The sequence below is a fragment of the Oncorhynchus keta genome, chromosome 29, assembly GCF_023373465.1.
Source record: "Oncorhynchus keta strain PuntledgeMale-10-30-2019 chromosome 29, Oket_V2, whole genome shotgun sequence".
In the NCBI taxonomy this organism is placed as follows: Eukaryota; Metazoa; Chordata; class Actinopteri; order Salmoniformes; family Salmonidae; genus Oncorhynchus; species Oncorhynchus keta.
Window position 1 is genome coordinate 11926391 of NC_068449.1, and position 25969 is coordinate 11952359.

At 40.1% G+C, this 25969-nt stretch overlaps 1 protein-coding gene across 1 annotated transcript in view; it reads right to left on the reverse strand.

Annotated features, from left to right (window-relative positions):
* Positions 1 to 2822: 2822 nt before the first annotated feature.
* LOC118362310 (disintegrin and metalloproteinase domain-containing protein 17-like) overlaps positions 2823 to 25969 on the reverse strand; it is a 28793-nt gene continuing 5646 nt past the window's right edge. The window contains exons 5-19 of the mRNA XM_035742541.2: positions 25122 to 25290; positions 21440 to 21570; positions 19574 to 19660; positions 19028 to 19153; positions 18613 to 18757; positions 18396 to 18487; positions 17814 to 17966; positions 17500 to 17699; positions 16586 to 16689; positions 16113 to 16247; positions 13956 to 14086; positions 13639 to 13717; positions 13411 to 13499; positions 13107 to 13148; positions 2823 to 6708 (exon numbers count right to left, since the gene is read on the reverse strand). Coding sequence (XP_035598434.1) covers positions 6310 to 6708; positions 13107 to 13148; positions 13411 to 13499; positions 13639 to 13717; positions 13956 to 14086; positions 16113 to 16247; positions 16586 to 16689; positions 17500 to 17699; positions 17814 to 17966; positions 18396 to 18487; positions 18613 to 18757; positions 19028 to 19153; positions 19574 to 19660; positions 21440 to 21570; positions 25122 to 25290 — 2082 coding nt within the window. The 3' untranslated portion in view covers positions 2823 to 6309. The remainder of the gene's footprint in view (positions 6709 to 13106; positions 13149 to 13410; positions 13500 to 13638; positions 13718 to 13955; positions 14087 to 16112; positions 16248 to 16585; positions 16690 to 17499; positions 17700 to 17813; positions 17967 to 18395; positions 18488 to 18612; positions 18758 to 19027; positions 19154 to 19573; positions 19661 to 21439; positions 21571 to 25121; positions 25291 to 25969) is intronic.

Consider the following 25969-nt stretch of genomic DNA (forward strand, 5'->3'; position numbering starts at 1 on the left):
AGGGATTACCTTTTCTGTTGCAAATGTGAGTGGACCTCCAACACAACAGTAGTGATTGCATCATCATACATGTCATAACGGGTTAGCAATCCACTAATAGATGACATAGAAACATGGATGAAAAACTGCTGTTTCTCAACAATCTCACACATCACAGTTGTTCACTGGGCCAAAAATCTTCTCCAGCAGGTGTCATTGTTTTGTTTCTTTCGCTCAACAAGCGAGGAGTTTTTGTATGGAAGTCAATGAGAGAGTGTTGGAATTGGTCAACAATATATATTCAGCAAAAACTCAGCAAAAAAATAAACGTCTTCTCACTGTCAACTGTGTTTATTTTCAGCAAACTTAACATGTGTAAATATTTGTATGAACACAACAAGATTAACAACTGAGACATGAACTGAACAAGTTCCACAGACATGTGACTAACAGAAATGGAATAATGTGTCCCTGAACAAAGGGGGGTCAAAATCAAAAGTAACAGTCAGTATCTGGTGTGGCCACCAGCTGCATGAAGTACTGCAGTACATCTCCTCCTCATGGACGGCACCAGATTTGCCCGTTCTTGCCGTGAGATGTTACCCCACTCTTCCACCAAGGCACCTGCAAGTTACCAGACATTTCTGTGAGGATTGGCCCTAGCCCTCACCCTCCGATCCAACAGGTCCCAGACGTGCTCAATGGGATTGAGATCCGGGCTCTTTCGCTGGCCATGGCAGAACACTGACATTCCTGTCTTGCAGGAAATCACACACAGAACGAGCAGTATGGCTGGTGGCATTGTCATGCTGGAAGGTCATGTCAGATTGAGCCTGCAGGGCGGGTACCACGTGCCCATAGGCAACGTTGTTGCCGGTGATGTCTGGTGAGGACCTGCCTTACAACAGGCCTACAAGCCCTCAGTCCAGCCTCTCTCAGCCTATTGCAGACAGTCTGAGCACTGATGGAGGGATTGTGCGTTCCTAGTGTAACTCGGGCAGTTGTTGTTTCCATCCTGTACCTGCCCCGCAGGTGTGATGTTCGGATGTATTGGTGTTGTTACACGTGGTCTGCCACTGTGAGAATGATCAGCTGTCCGTCCTGTCTCCCTGTAGCGCTGTCTTAGGCATCTCACAGTACCGATATTGCAATTTATTGCCCTGGCCACAACTGCAGTCCTCATGCCTCCTTGCAGCATGCCTAAGGCACGTTCACGCAGATGAGCAGGGATCCTGGGCATCTTTCGTTTGGTGTTTTTCAGAGTCAGTAGAAAGGCCTCTTTAGTGTCCTAACTTTTCATAACTGTGACCTTAATTGCCTACCATCTGTAAGCTGTTTGTGTCTTAATGACCGTTCCACAGATGCATGTTCATTAATTGTTTATGGTTTATTGAACAAGCATGGGAAACAGTGTTTAACCCCTTTACCATGAAGATCTGTGAAGTTATTTGGATTTTTACTAATTATCTTTGAAAGATAGAGTCCTGAAAAAGAGAAGTTTCTTTTTTGCTGAGTTTATATATTTTATTCTGATTTTTGAGGGGGTGCTGCAACACCCTCAGCGTGCCTACTTCATGAGGCTATGCCTAGTTCCGACTAGTACGGGGCAAATAACAAATTATTGATCATGTACACATATTTATCTGATTTTACTGCGGGTGTAGCGAATAGCTTGTGCATCCCGAAAGGTTAAAGAACACACATCCACCAGGTCCACTACATGACCGAAAGTATGTGGACACCTGCTCGTCGAATATCTCATTGGAGTTGGTCCCCCCCCTTTGCTGTTATAATAGCCTCCATTCTTCTGGGAAGGCTTTCCTCTAGAAATTGTAACATTGCTGTGGGGACTTGCTTCCATTCATCCATAAAAGCATTAGAGAGGTTGGGCACTGATGTTGGGCGATTAGGCCTGACTCGCAGTCGGCGTTCCAATTCACCACAAAGGTGTTTGATTTGGGTTGATGTCAGGACTCTGTGCAGGTCAGTCAAGTTCTTCCTCGCCAATCTCGACAAACCATTTCTGTATGGACCTCGCTTTGTGCATGGGGGCATTGTCATGCTGAAACAAGAAAGGGGCCTTCCCCAAACTGTTACCACAAAGTTGGAAGCACAGTATTGTCTAAAATGTCATTGTATGCTGTAGCGTTAAGATTTCCCTTCACTGGAACTAAGGGGCCTTGCCTGAACTATGAAAAACAGCCCCAAACCATTATTCCTCCGCCATGAAACTTTACAGTTGGCACTATGCATTGGGGTAGGTACCAGTCTCCTAGCAGCCACCAAACCCATTCATACATCAGATTGCCAGATGGTGAAGCATGATTAATCACTCCAAAGAACGCATTTCCACTTTTCCAGGGTCCAATGGCGACAAGTTTTACACCACTACAGAGGACACTTGGCATTGTGCATGGTGATCTTAGGCTTGTGTGCGGCTGCTCGGCCATGGAAAACCATTTCATGAAACTTCCGTAGAACAGTTCTTGTGCTGACGTTGCTTCCAGACGCAGTTTGGATCCCCATTAGCCGACGCCAATGGCGACAGCTAGACTTACTGGGGTCCAACACATAATGGGGCTTCAAACAGATGTTGCATTATGAGGATGAATGCTGTAGTGTCTGTGTTGCTGTAGTGCTGACATTACTTTATCTTTACCCCCCCCCCTGCCCCAATTTTGGTCTTGTCTCATCGCTGCAACTCCCCAACAGACTTGGGAGGCAAAGGTTGAGTCATGCGTTCCCCGAAACAACACACATTTCCTGAGACCTGTGTTGAAATGCACAATAAATATATTTTTAAAATAATGTTATTCTTGTTCCACTGTAAGCATGAGGGCACATTTCAAGTTGGTGTACACATTTATTAGCATAGAGGCATTTATTTATTCATCCAGCTAATTTAATACACCCTGAAAATGAAACATAGGACACAGGAAGAATATGTGATTCAAGGAGTTTCCCCCTCACATCTCCTACAGAGCTAATACTATGGACTTAGGTACATGCTAAAGATGTATCCAGACCATACTAGTTCAAAGTCATAGCAAAGCTGCAGAATGCCCTTGACCCACAAGCAAGACACATATTCTCCCTTTCATCAGACTGAACATATAGAAGTACTTATTGCCTAATATACAGGAAACGGTGAACAGACAATATAAAACTATATTTTAGCGTAACGTTCCACAAGCCGATATGTATTCATTTATCATTGGCACACGAATACTCCAACACCAAGTGGTGCTTAGGACAACACTTCCCATGCCAGCTAACATTAGTAAACATGAGTTCCAGCTGGGTGATAGACATATTCCCTTTGCTTACAGGACATACAATGCCATCAGAAAGTATTCACACCCCTTGACTTTTTCCAGGTTTTGTTATGTTACAGCCTGAATTTAAAATGGATTCAATTGAATGTCATCACTGGCCTACACACAGGTTAAAAAATGTATATTTTACAAATGAATTAAATGAAAAGCTGAAATGTCTTGAGTCAATAAGTACTCAACCTGTTATGGCAAGCCTAAATAAGTTCAGGAGTAAAAAGGTGCATAAGTCACATAAGTGCCATGTGCAACATGATTTTTCAATGACTGCGTCATCGCTGACGGATTCAACCACAAAGATCAGGGAGGTTTTCCAAAAAAAGGGCACCTATTGGTAGATGGGTAAAAATAAAAAAGCAGATATTGAATATACTTTTGAGCATGGTGAAGTTTTTAATTACACTTTGGATGGAGTATCAATACATCCAGTCACTACAAAGATACAGGTGTCCTAACCTAACTCAGGGATTTCACCATGAGGCCAATGGTGACTTTATAACAGTTAAGAGATTAATGGCTGTGAGAGGATAAAACTAAAGATGACAACAACATTGTAGTTACTCCACAATACTAACCTAATAGACAGAGTGACAAGAAGCCTGTACAGAATAAAAAATATTCCAAAACATGCATCCTATTTGCAACAAGGCACTAAAATAATAATGCAAATAAATGTGATAAAGCAATTAACACTTCGTATTCAGGACAAGAAGTTGTTTGGAGTACCACGCTCCATATTTTCAAGCATAGTGATGGCTGCATCATGCTATGGGTATGCTTGTAACTTGGAGATACGCAAAATTGAATGGAGATACGCACAGGCAAAATCCTAGAGAGAAACCTGGTTTAGTCTGCTTTCCCACAGACACTGGGAAATGAATTTACCTTTCAGCAAGACAATAACCTAAAACACAAGGTCAAGTCTACACTGGAGTTGCTTACCAAGAAGACCGAATGCTCCTGAGTGACCAAAAATCTATGGCAAGACCTAAAAATGGTTGTCTAGGAATGAACAACCACCAATTTGACAGAGCTTGAAGAATTTAAAAAAATAATAATACATTTTAAAAAATGGGTAAATGTTGCAGAATCCAGGTGTGGAAAGCTGTTAAAGACTCACAGCTTTAATCACTACCAACGTTGATTCTAACATGTATTGACTCAGGGGGTTGAATACTAATTCAACATATTAGTATTTGATTTTTCATTGTTTTTTTTTCTTTGGACAATGGCAATTAAACCTTTTGAATCCCACTTTGTAACAACAAAATGTGGAAAAGGTGAATGGGGTGTGAATACTTTCTGAAGCCACTGTATAACTACAGAAATGAGGTGAGATATACAACAAAAATACTCAACTTATGAAATAAGGCACTAGTCTTTTTTTCAGATTAAAAAAACAGAAGTTGGTCTACAAACTTCTGACTGCATAGAATGTCTGCACTGCTCTAACAGTCCCTCATCATCCAATGTTTTGAGTAAATTGTCAAATAAATGACTTGCATGAATTGCAAACTTCAGATTGAAGATGAAAAGATTAATAGCCCATTGTACCAGCATAAGGCCATACACAAATATCAAAACGGTTCATCATTATTTCATTACAAATGAAACAGAACCAATACTTCAGTGGAGACACACAGTAGAACAGATAAATTGATGTTCGGTAGGCCAAGGTCCGATGAAGCGCTCCGATTTGACCAAGTATCCAGCCCAGCCTAACTACTAGCTTCGTTTACACAGGCAGCCCAATTCTGATCTTTTGCTCAATTATGGGCAAAATATCTGATCGGTCAAAAGACCAATTATTGGCAAAAGATCAGAAATAGACTGCCCGTGTAAACACAGCCTGACACTCAGTGCCTGTTTGGTTGCAATTACTAGAAAAAGTTCCTTCCTCTGCAACATTACAAACTTTTTAACAATACCCTTTGGCATCCATTTCACAGCTGAATGACTTTGTCGATAGTAGTAATGTTAGGCATCACCCAAAATAATTGCCAAAATTTCAAACAGATGAAGTTCAAACTTGGAAGACAAACCATGGTAATAAGGACTAGACACATATTCACAACCAATTAACAAGGTAAAAAACACGGGAATATCAGAAATAAAAGGCAAATAATTAAAAACATTGTCTTACTGACGTGACAATGGAAAGATGACATTAACAAGGTCCAATGCAGTCATTTTTAATCATTTCTGGCTAACAATTAAAGCTGCACTATATTTGTTTTTTGGGCAACCCGTCCAAATTCACATAGAAATGCGTGTTTACAAATCTGTCATAATTGAAAGCAAGTCTAAGAAGCAGTAGATCTGTCCTAGGTGCGCTATTTCTATGCTTCCTGTTCTTAAGTTTCATTTTTGCGTCTGTACACCAACTTCAAATAAAATAATTTGGGCAGTGGTGTAAAGTAAAAAAATACTTGAAAGTAATACTTAAGTAGTTTTTGGGGGGTATCTGTACTCTACAATTTATATTTGACAACTTTTACTTTACTACATTCCTAAAGAAACATACTTTTTTACTCCATACACTTTCCCTGACACCCAAAAGTACTTGTTACATTTTGAATGCTTATCAAGAGAACATCCCTGGTCATCCCTACTACCTCTGATCTGACGGACTCACTAAACACATGCTTCATTTGTAAGTGATGTGTGCACCTGGCTATCCGTGTAAAAAATGTAAATAATAAAAATAACAATCCTAAAAAACGGTGCCCTGTGCTTTGCTTAATATAAGGAATTTGAAACTATTTACTTTTAATACTTAAGAATTTTGCAATAATTTGCAAATAAATTCATTAAAAATCCTACAATGTAATGTTCTGGATTTTTTTTCTCCATTTTGTCTGTCATAGTTGAAGTGTACCTATGATGAAAATTACAGGCCTCTCTCATCTTTTTAAGTGGGAGAACTTGCACAATTGATGGCTGACTGAATACTTTTTTGCCCCACTGTACAAACATGTTTCCTCAGCACTGGGACTCTTTACTGTTCACCATACAGGTTTGCCTCGAGGCGGGGCTTGTCGTGGCTGCCCGACCGTGGCATGCTCCACTCTGCCGTCAGGTCCTCGTAAGACGACTTGGTGGCGTTGGAGCCTCCGGGTGGAGGGAAGTCGTCATCATCCGGGTCGAGGTGAGAATCGCAGCTGGGATCCTCCTGTATGGTGGCCATCCGCGGGCCCTCCCCCACCATGACCACCCCACTTCCCGGGCCAGAAGACAAGCCTGGGGCACTGATGCTGCCTGAGGCAGGTGGGCCCGTTGGGGGTAGAGAAGGGAGGGAGTGGAGAAGAATCCGAGTGCCGGAGGAGGAGGTTGGAGGCGTAGGTGCCTTGATGACGACGACAGAGGCAGTCTCGAGGCTGCTCAGCATCTCTGCTTTCTGAGGGGGGACAGGAGGACAGCAGGGTCAGGTTTGTGTTTGACTAATCCACTGCCTGACTGTATCCTTTTGAACTCAATTCAGTTGATCTATAATGGTCTGGTCACACCATTACAACTGAATAGCCCAAAAACAAACAACTCAGACACTCTGCCTTTTATAAAGACAACACGGCTCTTCTCCTCACATACATCGTGCATCCTTGTGACACGCCGGCAGCGTGCACCCTGGCCCCGCCCCCCCAAACCCACTCCCCTAAAAGGTGGAGCTGTACCAAATACAGGTACCTTCACCATCCGCTGCAGTTCCGCGAGGGGCCAAGGCTTTGGGGGGGCAGAACAGGTCATTGTAACGGAATTCTCAGTTTACTATTATTTATCCTTTATTTCACCAGGGAAGTCTAATGGCCTGGTACTCAGGACTCTATTGTCCCTCTAACCACTCTGACATCAATGTAATACAATCGAAAATCACAACAAACATCATCAAAACACTGCTTTTAAAACTCAACTTACTGTGATTGATCAATTTGAAGAAAGTTCAACAACAGTTTGAAAACGAATGGAAAACATGGTCGTTGTGGGTGTTGTTTTAAAGCCTATTAAAGCCTAACAACTACAATGGACAGCACTTTCTAAAGGGGATGATTAAATCAAAACATGCAAATGGTACGTGACGGAACAGGTCATTGTAAACTCAAATATCCCAGTTACTATTATTTATCCTTTATTTCAAAATGTAAAGTGTTGGTCCCATGTTTCATGAGCAGAAATAAAAGATCTTAGAAATGTTCCATAAGCACAAAAAGAAAATGTTTCTCCAATTTTGTGATCAAATTTGTTTACATCCATGTTAGTGAGGATTTCTCCTTTGTGAAGATAATCCATCCACCTGACAGGTGGCATATCAAGAAGCTGATTAAATAGCGTGTTGGGGACAATAAAAAGCAACTCTAAACTGTGCAGTTTTGTCACAACACAATGCCACATATCTCAAGTTGAGGGAGAGTGCACTTGGCATGCTGACTGTAGGAATGTCCACAAGAGCTGTTTCCAGATCATTTAATGTTAATTTCTCTACAATAAGCTGCCTCCAAAGTCGTTTTAGAGAATTTGGCAGCACGTCCAACCGGCCTCACAACCACGTGTATCCAGGCCAGCCCAGGACCTCCACATCTGGCTTCTTCACCTGCAGAATCGTCTGAGACCAGCCACCTGGACAGCTGATAAAACTGAGGAGTATTTCTGTCTGTAATAAAGACCTTTTGTGGGTGGGCCTATTTCCCAAGTGTGGTGGGCTATCTCATGAATCTGATGTATTTAGGTGAGTGGACACCTGGGGCGATTGATTTGTGAGTTGCCCTTCGTGCCCGCTCCCATACCCTAGAAGTGTTTATTTCTTAGTGACTAATTTCTATACAGGTAGACCAGAAAAGCCACATCCCTGATTGGCAGATGAGTGGCAACCCTGATTAGAAGCACCTGCTGCCCATCTGTTGTTCTTTACAAATGCTGTTTTTAATTTTGAAATTCTACCTACACACTGAAAAAAGCTGTAAAGCCAAAACGTCTTGTGTACATTATCCTTGATGCAGTGAAAATAACTTACAAAATGTAATTGGTCAGGGAGGTGACCAAGAACCTGATGGTCCCTTTGACAGAGCACCAGAGTTCCTCTGTGGAGATGAGATAACCTTCCAGAAGGACAACCATCTCTGCAGCACTACACCAGTCAGGCCTTTATGGTAGAGTGGCCAGACAGAAGCCACTCCTCAAATCACATCAAATGTATTTGTCACATACACATGGTTAGCAGATGTTAATGCGAGTGTAGAGAAATGCTTGTGCTTCTAGTTCCGACAATGCAGTAATAACCAACAAGTAATCTAATCTAACAATTCCAAAACACACAAGTGTAAAGGAATAAAGAATATGTACATAAAGATATGAATGAGTGATGGTACAGAACGGCATAGCAGTAGATGGTATCGAGTACAGTATATACATTATGAGATGAGTAATGTAGGGTATGTAAACAAAGTGGCATAGTTAAAGTGGCTAGTGTATAACATAAAGATGCAGTATATTTTATTTTTACCTTTATTTAACTAGGCAAGTCAGTTAAGAACAAATTCTTATTTTCAATGACGGCCTAGGAACAGTGGGTTAACTGCCTGTGGCAGAACGACAGATTTGTACCTTGTCAACTCAGGGGTTTGAACTTGCAACCTTCCGGTTACTAGTACAACGCTCTAACCACTAGGCTACCCTGCCTCCCCAGATTATATAGAGTACAGTATATACATATATGAGATGAAAAGGGCAACCAGTGAAGAACAAACACCATTGTAAATACAACCCATATTTATGCTTATTTATTTTATCTTGTGTCCTTTAATTATTTGTACATTGTGTATATATTAAGTAGCATTGTTTAAAGTGGCTAGTAAAATATTTTTCCTCAGTAAATATATGGCATATGACAGCCCGCTTATATTGCCGGTTACTAGTCATATATATACAATATACAAATATATATATCATATATATATATATAGTACATAGGATCACGGCAACATATATATATATATACAATATATACATATATATATATATGTATATATGTGTGTATCCTTAATGTAAGTATATATATATATATATATATATATATATATATAGAGCGCTCTGGAGCAGGTTCTTAGACTATATATATATACTACACCTGGACAACCACATATATATATATATACACATAGACAACCAGGATATATACATATACAAGTCTATGAATGCCCAGCCAGAGCCCGGACTTGATATGTGTATACATCTCTGGATATATGGAAATAGCTGTGTAGTATATATCCCCATATATACCTATGACAGATATATATAGATGGTATATGCACAGAAGAATGGGAGAAACTCCCCCAAATACAGGTGTGCCAAGCTTATATATATAGTTGTACGATGTATATATATATATGTATGTGTATATATATATATATATATATATATGCCTATATTTTGTGCCTTATATCCATAATATACTTCATTTGCGCACACGTATATATGGTATTGACTGTATTATGTGTATTCTTTGCTTTATCTTGGCCAGGTAGCAGTTGTAATGAGAACATATTCTCAACTGGCCTACCTGGTTAAATATAGGTATAAATAAATCAAATAAATAAAAATACCCATATATACTCGAGGCTGTAATATATGCCAATATATATATCAATAAAGTACTGTATGTGTAAAGGTATGTCTATATATTATGTAAATGTAATATTTCCATTTTTTATTTAAAATGTTTAAATACATATATATATATATATATACACATTTATACATATATTGACATTATACATGTGTGTAAATCACATACATATATATATATATATATATATATATATATATATACATATATATATATATATATATATATATACACATTTAGGGGTATATATATATATATATATATATATATATACTATTATAAATATATATATATATATATATATACACATACATATATATAATATATTTAATCAATTTATAGAATAATATTATATATATACATATATATACATATATAATATATATATATATATAATATATAATATATATATATATCTGAATACTTTCCAAATGCACCGTATATAGGACATAATATATTCTTTATAATGCTGTTAAGCTTATTATCATACTTATACACATATATATATACATATTGAGCAAATATACACATCATATATATAGCTTTACATAGGCTTTGATACACATATAATATTATATATATATACACATATATACATATAGATATATATATATATATATATATATATATACACATATATATATATATATACATATAAATGCCTATGGCTGATATATATACATATATATATTATATATTATATACATCATATATATTATATCCTATATATATATACACATATATATATACACATATATATATACACATTCATACACATATATACACATTATATACATGATTGAAATATATATATATGTGTTCCTTATATATTAGACTATATATATATATATGGCTGTATATATATATATATGCATATGTATATATATATATATATATGTGTATATATATATTTATATATATGTATATATATATATATATATATAATATGTGTATATAAACATCTTGCCAACACATGGCCGACCTTTGTAACCAGCTATAATGGCTGGATGTGTTTTCAGTTACCTATCTACATAAAAAGGCTGTTAGTTTACAATTACTTTTCTAATTATAATGTGGATCAAAATAATAAATCTACAAATCTATAATTACTTCTCCTATATATATTCACCTGAAAATACCTGCTAACAAAAGACCTTGCTAATATATATGATGGTGGTCCCTAGGTTTTGCCTGGACAGGGGTCCCTGGGCAGAAAAGACAACATGCTCTGTAGTACATCAGAGTTCTCTAAAAGGGATATATGTTATATATGTGTATGTGTATATATATATATATATATATATGTATATGACTTATAATATATTCAAACCTTTACTGTTTTGAAACTGTTTAAATTTTTGTTGTTTTTCACTTTATTATATTTGTATGTTGTCTAGCTAGCATTTTCCCATGCCAATAAAGCCCTTAAAGTGAATTGCTAGTAAAATATTTTTTTCCTCAGTAAAAGGCACATGACAGCCCGCTTGGAGTTTGCCTAAAGGCATTTAAAGACTCTCAGACCATGAGAAACAAAATTATCTGGTCTGACGAAACCAAGACTAGGAAACTAGTCAGGATCACGGCAAAGATGAACGGAACAAAGTACAGAGAGATCCTTAATGAAGTCCAGAGCGCTCTGGAGCAGGTTCTTAGACTGGGGCGAAGGTTCACCCTCCAACAGGACAACAACCCTAAGCACACAACCAAGACAACGCAGGAGTGGCTTCGGGACAAGTCTCTGAATGCCCAGCCAGAGCCCGGACTTGAACCCGATCGAACATCTCTGGAGAGACCTGGAAATAGCTGTGCAGTGACGCTCCCCATCCAACCTGACAGAGCTTGAGAGGATCTGCACAGAAGAATGGGAGAAACTCCCCAAATACAGGTGTGCCAAGCTTGTAGTGTTAGTTCGCCACGATGGCCTATTTATTGCCTTACCTCCCTAATCTTACTTCATTTGCGCACACTGTATATAGACTTTTCTACTGTGGTATTGACTGTACGTTTGTTTATTCCATGTGTAACTCTGTGCTGTTGTTTGTGTCGCACTTCTTTGCTTTATCTTGGCCAGGTAGCAGTTGTAAATGAGAACATGTTCTCAACTGGCCTACCTGGTTAAATAAAGGTGAAATAAATCAAATAAATAAAAATACCCAAGAAGACTCGAGGCTGTAATCGCTGCCAAAGGTGCTTCAATAAAGTACTGAGTAAAGGGTCTGAATACTTATGTAAATGTAATATTTCCATTTTTTATTTAAAAAATGTTTAAAATGTTTGTGCTTTGACATTATTGTGTGTAAATCGACGAGGGAATAAAATGATTTAATCAATTTTAGAATAAGGCTGTAACGTAACAAATTGTGGAAAAAGTCAAGGGGTCTGAATACTTTCCAAATGGACCGTAGAAAAGAGGAGAATATATTCTTTCTAATGCTGTTAACTTCCTTTCTCAACTTCTAATATTGAGCAAATTACACACTCACTGGCGTTTGACATAGGCTTTGAAAAAGCACCCATGAGTACTAGGCATGGCAAATGCCTTGGCTGATGGTAAGCTTTCTTGACTTACGACTCTATTTAATCCGTATCGCACCAGTTCAGCTTTACAGCATGATTGAAAGGCAATGTTCCTTCGTTAGACTGCATTCACGGTAAACGCTGCATATGTCGGCTCAAAACGGAAATTACATTTACATTTCTGTCATGCAATCTGTAGTCCTTAAAAACATCTTGCCAACACATGGCCGACCTTTGACTAACCAGCTAAATGGCTGCTATGTGTTTTCAGTTACCTATCTACATAAAAAGGCTGTTAGTTTACAATTACTTTTCTAATTATAATGTGGAGAGGTCAAAATAATAAATCTACCAAATCTATTAATTACTTCTCCTTGCCGTTCACCTGAAAAGACCTGCTAACAAAAGACCTTGCTAACATATGATGGTGGTCCCTAGGTTTGTCTGGACAGGGGTCCCTGGGCAAGAAAAGACAACATGCTCTGTAGTCGTCAGAGTTCTCTAAAAGGGATAGCGTGTTATAGTGAGTGTGACTTCAAAGTTCAAACCTAGAACATGTGGACAATGGTGAACATGGGAGGGCATAGGACTTATGTTGGGGAAGTTCATGGCAGACTTACGCTGAGGAAGTTCATGTTTTAGTTATGACGTGACAGACTTACGCTGGGCTTGATGTTCTCATACTCCTTCTCCAGATTTTTATCCTAAACAGAAAGCATGCCATTAATGTATCAGCAATAGACATTAATGTGTCTTAACCATGTGGTGGGCTTCAAATATTATTATACAACATGCCAATATGAAGACCCTTTTATCCAAAGCGACTTAGTATCATCCGTGCATACATTTCACTTATCGGTGGTCCTGGGAATCGAACCCACTATCCTGGCATTGCAAGCGCCATGCTCCACCAATTGAGCAACAGAGGACAACATGTAAAGACAGACATGCTCAGTAAGGTCTCACCACACAGTGCACCAGGATACTGAGAGGGATCCAGAAAATCAGAGAGAACACCACCACTGAGGCCACGATGTTGTCTGCCAGGAACTTCCCTACAAGAGGGAGACCGAGAGAAAAAGACAAACTCCAACCAGCCTTTCAAATAAACTCCAAGCTAGTCCAACTGGACCTCCAAGCTAGTCTAACTGGACCTCCAAGCTAGTCTAACGCCAACATTGCATCCCAACTCACCGAAAGTGTTGATGTCCAGCTTGTCGATGAAATCCCACAACCTCTCGATCACATCCTGGACTTGCTTCATGCATTTGCCCTGAAACAAACAGACAAATCAATATATCATAATTGTCAGCCAATTTAAATAGAACGTGGTAACACTCCCTGTAGGACCAATACCATCTATTCAAAACATTATCTTCGTGTAAAAATGTATATTATTATTATTTTAAAATGGATTTATTGACGTGAAATGTGTTGAAACTCTGAATACAGGCCATTCAGTATGAGTAGAGGTGAAAGGTCAATGCTAATGGAAGAGGTCAGTCACTCACGCCCTCATCACAGAAGCCCACGGTGCAGGGTTTCCCCTTGCGCAGGTACAGGAAGTTCTTGTCCTTTTTGACGAAGGGAGTGCAGGTGCCATTTTTGTCCCGGCAGCAGACCTTACACGAATTGACCAGCTCTGAGAGAGTAAAGGGAGGTCAGTTAGGTTCAAAGACAACCTGGTGCTATACTATTATCTGTATCTTTCTCCAAATGTCCTTTACAGTGCCTTAATATCCCTTGACTTATTCCACATTTCGTTGTTACCGCCTGAATTCAACATTTATTAAATTGATTATTTTTTCCTTACCCATCTACACACAATACCCCATAATGAAATGTTAGCACATGTATTGAAAATTAAATACAGAAATATCTCATTTACACAAGTATTCACAACACTACAAACTGAGCTCTGGTGCATACAATTTCCTTTGATTATCCTTGAAATGTCACTACAACTTGATAGCAGTCCACCTGTGGCCAATTCATTTGTTTGGACATGATTTAGAAAGAAACACCTGTCTATCTATACAAGGTGTCAGTGCAGAAACTATACCATGAAGTCCAAGGAACTGTTCTTAAATCTCAGAGAGAGAATTGTGATGAGGCATATATCTGGGGAAGGGTATAAAACTACTTCTAGAATGTTGAAAGTTTCCAAGAGCACAGTGTTCTCCATCATTGGGAAAGTAAAACATATGGAACTACCCAGACTGATTAGAGCTGGCCATCTGACCAAACTGAGCCTCCGGGCAAGAAGGGTCTTGGTCATGGAGGTGACCAAGAACCCAATGACCACTCTGACAGTACTACAGAGTTCATTGACTGAGATGGGAGAACCTGCCAGAAGAACAACAGTCTGTACAGCACTCCACCAATCTGGAAGAGCGGCAAGACGGAAGCCAGTCCTAAAAAAAGAAGCACATGACAGCACGCCTGGAGTTTGCAAAAAGTCACGTGAAAGACTCAGAGCACAAGGCAAAATGGTCTGATTGAAAAATGTAATTCTCTGGCCTGAATGCAAAGCCAGGCTCTGCTCATCGCATGTCTAAAACCATCCCTACCATGAAGCATGGTGCTGGCAGCATCATGCTATGGGAATTCTTTTCAGTGGCAGAGACTGGGAGACTGGTGAGGATAGAACAACCTTAGAAAGTGGCAAAGATTTATATTCCAACAGGACATTGACCCCAAGCATACAGCCAAAGCAAAGCTGGAATGGCTTCAGAACAATAATGTGAATGTCCTTATGAGGCACAGCCGAAGGCCAAACTTGTATTCCATTAAAAATATGTGGAAAGACTTGAAGATTGCTGTTCACTGCCACTCTCCATCGAACATAACAGTGCTTGAGAAAATCTGCCAAGAATAAATGGGAGAGAAGACCCAAATTCAGATGCAAAGCTGATACAGACATACCCAAGACGACTCAAAGCTGATACAGACATACCCAAGACGACTCAAAGCTGATACAGACATACCCAAGACGACTCAAAGCTGATGCAGACATACCCAAGACGACTCAAAGCTGATGCAGACATACCCAAGACGACTCAAAGCTGATGCAGACATACCCAAGACGACTCAAAGCTGATGCAGACATACCCAAAACGACTCAAAGCTGATGCAGACATACCCAAGACGACTCAAAGCTGATGAAGACATACCCAAGACGACTCAAAGCTGATGAAGACATACCCAAGACGACTCAAAGCTGATGCAGACATACCCAAGACGACTCAAAGCTGATGCAGACATACCCAAGATGACTCAAAGCTGTAACTGCCTCCAAAGGTGCTTCTATAAAGTATTAACTCAGGGGTGTCCAGAAACTCAAATGTCCAGACATTTCTTTAAACATGTTTTCATGTGGGTGAGAAAAAATAAATTGAATCCATTTTGAATTGTCTGTAACACTACAAAATGTGGAATAAGTCAAGGGGTATGAATACTTTCTGAAGGCACTGTACAGTATATTGGCAGAAATCAAATTTAAGGCTTTGCGTTTCGAACATTAATTTAAACTTTATGCCTCAAATCAAATAAAGAACAAAACCTTTAATGCAAAGATATTGGGTCCACCCATAGAGATAGAAATACAACTATAGAGAGGCTCTATGAGTACACCATGGTACTGTACAGTGTATGTGAGAGGGTTGTACCATTACAAGCACAGGGCTGCAGGTTCTGCACAGCTTCACAGAAGGTCATGCACTCCCCGTCGCTGCACCTCCCACTGTCCACACAGATGGTATTGTCCGGAGCGTTGTCTGGGTTTGGGCACTCACTGCTCTTACCTAAGGTTTTGAGAAGGCGGTGGGGAGAAAGGACATCAAAGAAATTGAGAATCTCCCTCAGGGAGTCAGTCAAATACCCAAACTGATGTCTCAACAGCAAGACCTGGAGACCTAGCCAGCTAGAGGATGTTGATCCAAAATATCACTTACATAGCAGATAATGGTTAGTTGTCCGGTTGAATAAGAGTATATTTATTTTTCTTTAAACAGGTCCATTGACAACAACATATTTTACTAGGGAGCCCTGTATTACAAAGAATCAATGATCAATAAAAAATAAAATCACATCGGTCTGTTTAGTCGTGGCTATCCTGTGTATGAACAGTAGGGGAGGTTACCTGTGCAGAGGGACATGCCCTTACAGGTGGCGTTGATTGGCTCCTGGCACGGCTTGCCTGCCTGCTGAAACTTGCAGTTCTTACAGCATGGACTGTTCCTGTCACTGGATGTACCCGGACATAGAACACAATAACTTCAGTTTCCATGTGGGTAATGTCACTAAGCAACATAGTAGTGTGAATGCACTGGCACGGTGATGATAGAGAGGAAGGTTACTGGATAGTATGTTCAAGGTCCAATGCAGCCATTTTTATCTCAATATCAAATCATTTCTGGGAAACAATAAAGTACCTTACTGTGATTATTTTTCTATTAAAATGGTTAAAAAAAAAAAAATTAAACATGTAAATAGCTTCTTAGCAAAGTGCAATTTCTCAAGCAAGAATTTTGCTACGACTATCTGGGAGTGGTCTGAGTGGGGAGGGGAAAACTGAAAACAACCTGTAATTGGCAGAGTGGTTTGGAACTCTCTCTTATTGGTCTATTAACTAATGTACCGCCTGGTGGTGTCACCAGGCAGGCAAAAACTGCCAAAAGAGGGTGAAATTTCAGGCTGTCTTTTCAAACAGCTTTTACACTAAAACAGCTTCATGGTCATTTTCACAGTATTAATCCAACCAGTGTGAAAATCTATATAAAACACAGGAAGGAAAAAAATGGAGAGCACTGGGCCTTTAAACACACACAAAAGAACTGCAATGTCAGTTTACTTTATTAGTTTACTGTGTATTATGAAATTGACATGATTCTGTATGTAACCATGTTGTAACTTCTACATGACACTGCAAACTAAATTTCCCCAAGGGGACAATAAAGTCAGCCAGTAAGTAAAGAAAGGCAGGAATTCACTGAAGCCTTTGTAAATGTCATCCTGCCATATGAATTACTGCACTCAGAGGTGGCGGGTTTCTACCTGCACTGGGACTCGGGCCTGAACTTGCAGTCGGTGGAGCAGCACTGGTCGTCGTTGAGGTGCAGCAGGCCCGGGTCACACTCCTCCCCTTCCTCAACGCGCAGGTTACCACACACCTTGCTGTTCCTCTCCTTGAAGCAGATGGGAGCCTTGAGGCGCAGCGTCTTCCCTATGGAGATCTTACTGCAGTTGGAGAAACGCTGTGGGGAGAAGACAAATATAAAGGAAGGGAGGAAGGAAAGAATATAAGGTAAATGTCATGTGAGCATATATGAGTCATTTGACAGAAGATTTGAAGCACACAAGAGCATTACCTTGTTATTGTAGTGGTCCCCGCTCACAGCGATGGGGTACATGACAAACTTGCCCCCGTGGTCATCGCTAGGGGCGCAGTAGTGCATGCTGTCAGGGTCGTGCTCAGCTCCAAAGTTGTGGCCTAGCTCATGGGTTGTCACCAAATCTGCTTCCTGGTGATGGGAGAAAAAAAAAAAAAATGTAATGCTTGGAAACCATATATTGACTTGCAACAATTAATAAAGAAATGACATATCTATTATCTTTGGGATATAAAAGCATGTAAATATCTGAGGAGCAGTGACTTGAAGAGGGTCTTGTAAGGTCTAAGTCATTAATATTAGTGATGCATACGGCTGCCTACTCAACCCATGACCCAACACAATGTGCCCCACAGGTTATACTATCCATGTGTCATTAGACAACATCTAAAACCATCATCTTGACTGAGTACTGCCCATCATCTGACCTATGACCCAGAAAGATGTCATGAATTATGCAATACAGAGAGTTGTTCAGTCCTGGTTCTAGTTTATTCGATAGAGGGTGCAGAAGCCTTAGAAATAGCATGGCTGGATTCAGATACTCAATGAGGAACCTACCTTGGTTAGAATGGTTTTGCCATAATTCTTAGTGCTGGTTAAACCAGTGTTGAGGAAACTGGGGTTCTTAACGGAACTAGATGGAAAGAAAGCTGCAGAAAACAAAAAGAGAAATGAGACTAGAAATATCTTGAGAATCTATCACACCATTATCAAAACACTAATCATAGTTATTTGATCAGAATTGAGAGGACCTCTGTGAGAGGCTAAGCCTTACGTTTAGGACAGAGGCCCCCCATAGCCTGGGCTTTAGAAGGGGCCACGTAAGCCAAGCCCAGTGTCCCCTCATCAAAGTCCTGATAGGTGAACAGGTGGGCAAGGCACACAGTGCTAGCATTGTCCGCTATGTCCGTGCTAAATTGCTGCAGATAAAAGAGGTATTGAAAAATGAATGAGAAGAAAATACTAGTCATTACAAGCCAAAAGTATCCCCAGGGTGAGAGTGTTTGTTGTCAATCATGTTTAGGCCTGTTCAAGTAAATGTTATTGAAGAGTCTACAACATAAAGTTCATTCAGTGACCCCCCAAAAAATGTGTCTTCATGTATTCCCTACCTACAGACAACAGAACACTGTACAGGCTACACGATGTAATGGCATCTGAGTAGATTAGAGTCAGTAGCAGTGTCTCACTTCCAGCAGTTTCTTGACGTCCCACACCTCCTTGCCTTGGATGGGGCTTCCATTCATGTTGTAGTGGGTCCAGTCCGGCCCAGCCTGGCCAAGCGGCGCTCTGGTCGGCTCCTTGTTGATGATGATCTACAACCAGGACATTACAACTTCTTAAACCCAATTAAGGTTACAGCACGTACGACAGTCCCCATAATGCTCTGCACAAGATATTATGGTCTGGAGAAGATATGGATCATAGACCGCCACATTTATTCAGTGAGGCGGTGGTTTCGTAGTAGACGCAGTGTTGCCATTCATTTCCACACAAAGAGCTTCCACGGTCTGCTCCAAAAATGCTTTTCCAATTAGGGTACTACAGTTATGCTCAGCTTAATTTCTTAACCCAGCACTGACACATAACACACTGAGCTATGGTGTCACTAGTGATATGGAATGATTGGCATGGAAATGACAACGCCAAATGACAACATGCCAAATATTTGCTTACAACTACTAAAACAATACAACTACTACCAACTCACACACACAGTCAGCAAATAGTCCCACCTGTTGGATTTGAACACCGTATCCTGTAAACTCATCATCCCAGGTTGTGTTCCTGTACATGTCGTCCACTCTGTCAATCAACTCAATCTGGGGGAAACAGACAGTATTAAGCACAAACCCAGATGATGCCTGTTCCTGAACAGTGGTTCGTTGCAGCACTACACAATTCCAAATGGACCTCATGGCTCTACTTTCAGGCACTTCATGAAGGTTTAAAACACGTCTCAAACTCATTCCACGGCGGTGTCCGCGGGTTTTCACTCCTCCCTTGTACTTGATTGATGAATTAAAGGTCACTAATTAGTATAGAAATCCTCTCACCCGCTTGTTTAAGTCTTAATTGAAAGGAAAAAACAAAAACTAGCAGACACTAGAGCTGTGTTCGAATACTCACACTAACCCCATTACGCATACTATTTGTGATGTAAATTAAGTCTGTAATATGATTATTTGTCATAAACTCAGCAAAAAAGAAACGTCCTCTCAATGTCAACTGCAGCTGTATTTCCACACTATGAGGTTGGAATAATACTGTGTCTTTTTTTGAAAATTATGATAATGCCCTGTTAGTTTAAGAGCAGTTTGAAGAGAACGCCTCAAATTTCAACCTGTTTTGGTGACATCACCAGGCAATAACTTAGTTAATAGACAAATAAGAAAGAGTTCCCAACATTGTTGGTAAGTCATATATTAGGGTTCAGATGGACCTGCAAACTATATTGTTAGGGGATCTGAAAAACCATGATCAGTCAATGGGAAATATCATTAGTCTTGCGTAAAGTATTTATTTTTAAAGCAATATCGGTAGAAATGTTACAAATAGGGAGGTTCAGGAGCCTCGTAAGACATCACAGTAAAATGGAGGGATGTAATTGCACAAGGAAATTACTAAATGGCGTTATACTGGGAAAGATGTGTTAATCTGTGGACATGGGGGGATTGGAGTTATACTGTGAAAGATGTGTTAATCTGTGGACATGGGGGGATTGGAGTTATACTGTGAAAGGTGGGTTAATCTGTGGACATGGGAGGGCTGGAGTTATACTGGGAAAGATGGGTTAATCTGTGGACATGGGGGGGATTGGCGTTATACTGTGAAAAATGGGTTAATCTGTGGACATGGGGGGGATTGGAGTTATACTGTGAACAATGTGTTCATCTGTGGACACCGGAGGGTTGGTGTTAAAATCACAATGAATGGTGGATTGGCCGCTGTGGGTGAAAATTCAGCACTTGAAAAAAGAGGAAAATGGGAATATATGTATAATTATTTAACCACATACAGTATAATGTGTACATTAAGTATTGTTGTCCCTTAGTTTAGTATAATCAGGGTAGGGATGGTAGGGGGAAAGTATAAATAAATAAAAAGGGGATTAGAAATTATACAAAACAATTAAATTGATAGAACCCACAATCTGCAATATTAAATCTTTATTTGGTACATAATAGGCACTTACTATAGTATTTTTTTTATTTAACCTCTTGAGATGGGAATACCTGTTTTTTATTACTTTGTTCTCATCATGAAAGAATGTTAAAATTAGGTGAAATAAAACTTTTTTCCCATCAAATTACACCACCCAAAAGGGACTAATTTCATGGAATGCAGATTTTTTTGGGCACTGATCATTTAGACAAATCACAGGTACTAGCATCTTTCGAATTTCGGAAGAGGAAAGGACATTTGGCCCATAGACTTGCCCAGAAACTGGCTGCAAGTTTCCCTTTAGAGGGGTAAATACTTCGCTAGTCTCGTTAGTATCCTTTCTAACACGTCGCCCCGGAAAACTTCAAAATCGAACATCCGACACAATAATGCAAGATTTTAGATCTGGGTATCTGAGATTAGTTTGGGACTCTCACCAGGTAGTTGAGTGTAATGCTCTCCTCTCCGCGGCCCATGTGTTTGAAGAAGCGGTAGTCGGCCACCAGGGCTAGAGGACAGGTGTTCTTCTTGTGGTTGTGGGTCACTCTCTTCTCTCTGTGGAGGGAATCTATGATGGGAGGAAGGAAGGAGAGGAGGAGAGAAACACTGTAAGAAGTCACAGCTGGGAGAATGAGTGAAATGAGGCCAGCACTTAAGTTCCAACTGTTCGGTGCCCTTGTATTCACATTCCGTTTGCCTATGAACTAATTTCATGCAGTGTACTATACAGTGGCAAGAAAAGGTATGTGAACCCTTTGGAATTACCTGGATTTCTGAATAAATTAGTCAAAGAAATTTGATTTGATCTTCATCTAAGTCACAACAATAGATAAACACAGTGTGCTTAAACTAATAACACAGAAGTTATTGTATTGTTCTTGTCTATATTGAATGCATCATTTAAACATTCACAGTGTAGGTTGGAAAAAGTATATGAACCCCTAGGCTAACGAATTTTCCAAAAACTAATTGGAGACAGGAGACAGCTAACCTGGAGTCCAATCAATGAGACGAGATTGGAGATGTTGGTTAGAGCTACCCTGCCCTATTAAAAAAAAAAAAATGGAGTTTGCTAGTCAGTCACAAGAAGCATTGCCTGATGTGAACCATGCCTCAAACAAAAGAGATCTCAGAATAATTTTTGTTGACTTGCATAAATCTGGAAAGGGTTATGAAGGGGTTAAACCAAGGCCTAATACCTTTAAAAAGGTTAATAAATTGTGTTATGATAAACTGTAAGGCCTCTTCAAGGAGACCTGTGTGTGTGTGTGTGTGTGTGTGTGTGTGTGTGTGTGTGTGTGTGTGTGTGTGTGTGTGTGTGTGTGTGTAACACCTGTTCTGAGTAGGAAACTGCCTACATTCATACTCCTCCTGTCTGGGCCCCACCTGGCTGAGGTTCTGAGAATATGACTGGTTTCACGAGAACACAAGGCTGCCACAGGCCTGATGAAAACAGTCACCTGTCAGAAGATGCTTGGACTCGTTCACTTTGTTATGCCTCCATTCTTGTGATGAAAGGTCAAGTTTCGGTCAAACCCAATTCTGAGCTTTTAATTGCTTACCAGATGGTTGCTGCTGTCAGGGGAAGGTTAGATTTATTAAAATGTTGTTGCCAGGGAAACTAACACAAGGAGGACTGGGAGAGGTTATATGAGTTACAGGATGTCTTAAGACACTTTGCAGAACCTGGGGAGAGCTTCATATACTGTACTCTGTACCAACTTCTGCCTACAATTGTATTACTAAAAGATCATTTTAATACTTAAACAGAGTCTGTGTTTCCTTTCTACTACCAATATATAAGTTTGACAATTATATAGACCTGACCATCTGTTGAAGTAATTGACCAATAGTTACAAAAGTATCTCTAAAAGCCTTGATGTTCATCAGTCCATGGTAAGACAAATTGTCTATAAATTGAGAAAGTTCAGCACTGTTGCTACTCTCCCTAGGAGTGGCCGTCCTGTAAAGATGACTGCAAGAGCACAGTGCAGAATGCTAAATAAGGTTAAGAAGAATCCTTGAGAGTCAGCTGAAGATTTACAGAAATCTCTGAAACATGCTAACATCTCTGACGACATTTAACATTTAACATTTAAGTCATTTAGCAGACGCTCTTATCCAGAGCGACTTACAAATTGGTGCATACACCTTATGACAACCAGTGGAACAGCCACTTGCATCTAAATCTTGTTGGGGGGGGGGGGATGAGAAGGACGAGTCTACAATATGTAAAACACGAAACAAGAATGGTGTTCATGGGATGACACCACGGAAGAAGCCACTGCTGTCAAAAAAAAAACATTGCTGCACATCTGAAGTTCGCAAAAGAGCACCTGGATGTTCCACAGTGCTTCTGGCAAAATATTCTGTAGACAGATTCAAGTTGAATTGTTTGGAAGGAACACACAACACGTGAGAAAAAGAAAAAGGCACAGCACACCAACATAAAAACCTAATCCCAACTGTAAAGTATGGTGGAGGGAGCATCATGGTTTGGGGCTGCTTTGCTACCTCAGGGCCTGGGCAGCTTGCTATTGTCGACGGAAAAATGTATTCCCAAGTTTATCAAGACATTTTGCAGGAGGATGTTTGGCTATCTGTCTGCCAATTGATGCTCAACAGAAGTTGGGTGATGCAACAGGACAATGACCCAAAACAGAAGTAAATCAACAACAGAATTGAGTCCTGACCTCAATTTAAAATGCGGTGGCGTGACCGCGAGAGTGGTTCACACCAGACATCCAAAGAATATTGCTGAACTGAAACAGTTTTGTAAAGATGAATGGACCAAAATTCCTCCTGACCGTTGGGCAGGTCTGATCCACAACTACAGAAAACATTTGGTTGAGTTTATTGCTGCCAAAGGAGGGTCAGACAGTTATTAAATCCAAGGATTTACATACTTTTTCCAACCTACACTGTGAATGTTTATACGGTGTGTTCAATAAAAACAAGAAAAACATCAAATAGTTTGTGTTACTAGTTTAAGCAGACTGTTAGTCTTCTGTTGTGACTTAGATGAAGATCATATCAAATTGTATGACCAATTTATGCTGAAATCCAGGTAATTCCAAAGGGTTCACATACTTTTTCTTGACACTATTTGTTCAGAAGAGTAAAATTAAAAATGTAAGATATAGGCCCAGCTGATGAATTTTCAGAACTGTCAGATTTCCAACTTTGTGTTTAGTCAAATGAATCAACACCAATTATTCTATGAGGAGGAAGACTGGCTGTGTGGCTTGTAGGATTCATCATTACAAGAATCTGTCATCAAAATAACAAAGCACTACTTTTGGAATAAACGTTTTTATTAACCCTTATTTGAAATTCACAGGTTATTCCATCTGTAGAATAATAGCTTCTGCTCAGCTCAGAAGCCACACTGTACAGCATGTGTCAATTCAAACTAACTATGTTAATTCCCTTCCGACTACATCCATTTGGAGTGGGCCTGGTGTATCATACGTAGTGTGTGTCTTAGGCTACACATCACAGTCAGCAGCCCCCCCACAAAGACAAGTCAATCATGTGCTCTCCTTCCCTCCACAAGACCTCAGATTCTTCTGTAGAGAACCACAGCATGTGGGTGTACTCACTATGGCTTCCCCTCCGTGTATTACATACAACAGCTCTCATGAATTCTAATGCTTCTGTGGAGATCATTCACCTCATTTTCCACACAGTTTTTTTGAAGAGGACATTGTCTTGAGTGCCTTCAGATTTCCCCCAGGTCATTGTCATTCTAATGAACTTTACATTTTACAGGCAGCACAAAGGAATCAGAGCTTTATATAACACCCTGTTGCCAGCCTATGGAACATAGGGTTTAGACATTAAAGGGTTTTTATTCTTTGTGAGGCTGTGTGGGGACAAGATAGATTGGGCGCCCACTTACCTACTACCTCTTCTCCTCAAGGAATCATCTTCCTCCCTTTCCCTACCTCCTCACACTAAGGTTGTATAAGGTAGCTTCTAATGTTTGACTCCTACACACTTTTGCACACCACACACACACAAGCACTCGGTCTATGCGTATGAAACATACATAAATGGGGTGTCTCCTACTCTGTCTATAGGCCTATACTGTCGAACACACACACACACAATCCATACCCTCCCGTGCCTCTCCACCTCTGGCGGCCTCTGGTAGCAGGTCCTGGGCCCCAGCGTGGATGTATCCACACACCTTGGGCGAGGCCAGGCGACTGAGGTTCCGGATGTCCTCAGAGCGATATACCAACAGACGGCCATCGGGGGGCACCTCGGTGAACCTCCAAAGGGGCTGAGGAGAGAGGGAAGAGGGGATGGAGAGAAAGAGGAATAAGAGAGAGAGAAAAAAAGAGAGAGCGAGAGAGCGAGAGAGGATGAAGGAGTAGGAGAAGTAGGATTGGTTAGATAAAGTATTCTACCAAAACAAAGGCTAGCGCTGGTTTATTTAGCTGATAGTTTTATCTCTTTTTCCCAGCAACTGTTTTAAGACCCTTTTTCTGGCCTAATTTAAACCAAGGGGTTGGAACCAGAATTATTTTCCAATTGTTTCATTCTGAACAAAACCACTTTTTTTCCCCGTTCCACTGTTCCTACCATCAAAATAAAGTTCTGAACCGGTTGGATCTCAAAAAGTACTGGTTTATATCGTTCCTTTTTAAACCTGTGAAATCAACCGTTTTTGTACATTTAGCTCATTATATTACTTCACCAATCAGTGCGGATAGAGCAGGCAAGCTAGTTGTTTACATGCGTAATGGACATGCGTGTACCGGTAGTCAATGTATGACATTTTCCGGGTGGGGAGAGAGGGTTGAGGAGTAGGCTTGAAGTGCTGGGCATCTTATGACATGCATTATCTGAATTAGGTCCACAGAATTATACCTAGGAGGAGCGGCTTCTGTGGAGAACTTTGAATGTCCTTGGAGCTAGCTCGCTAACAAGTGTGAGCTAGCTAGCTAAAAAGCTTGTAT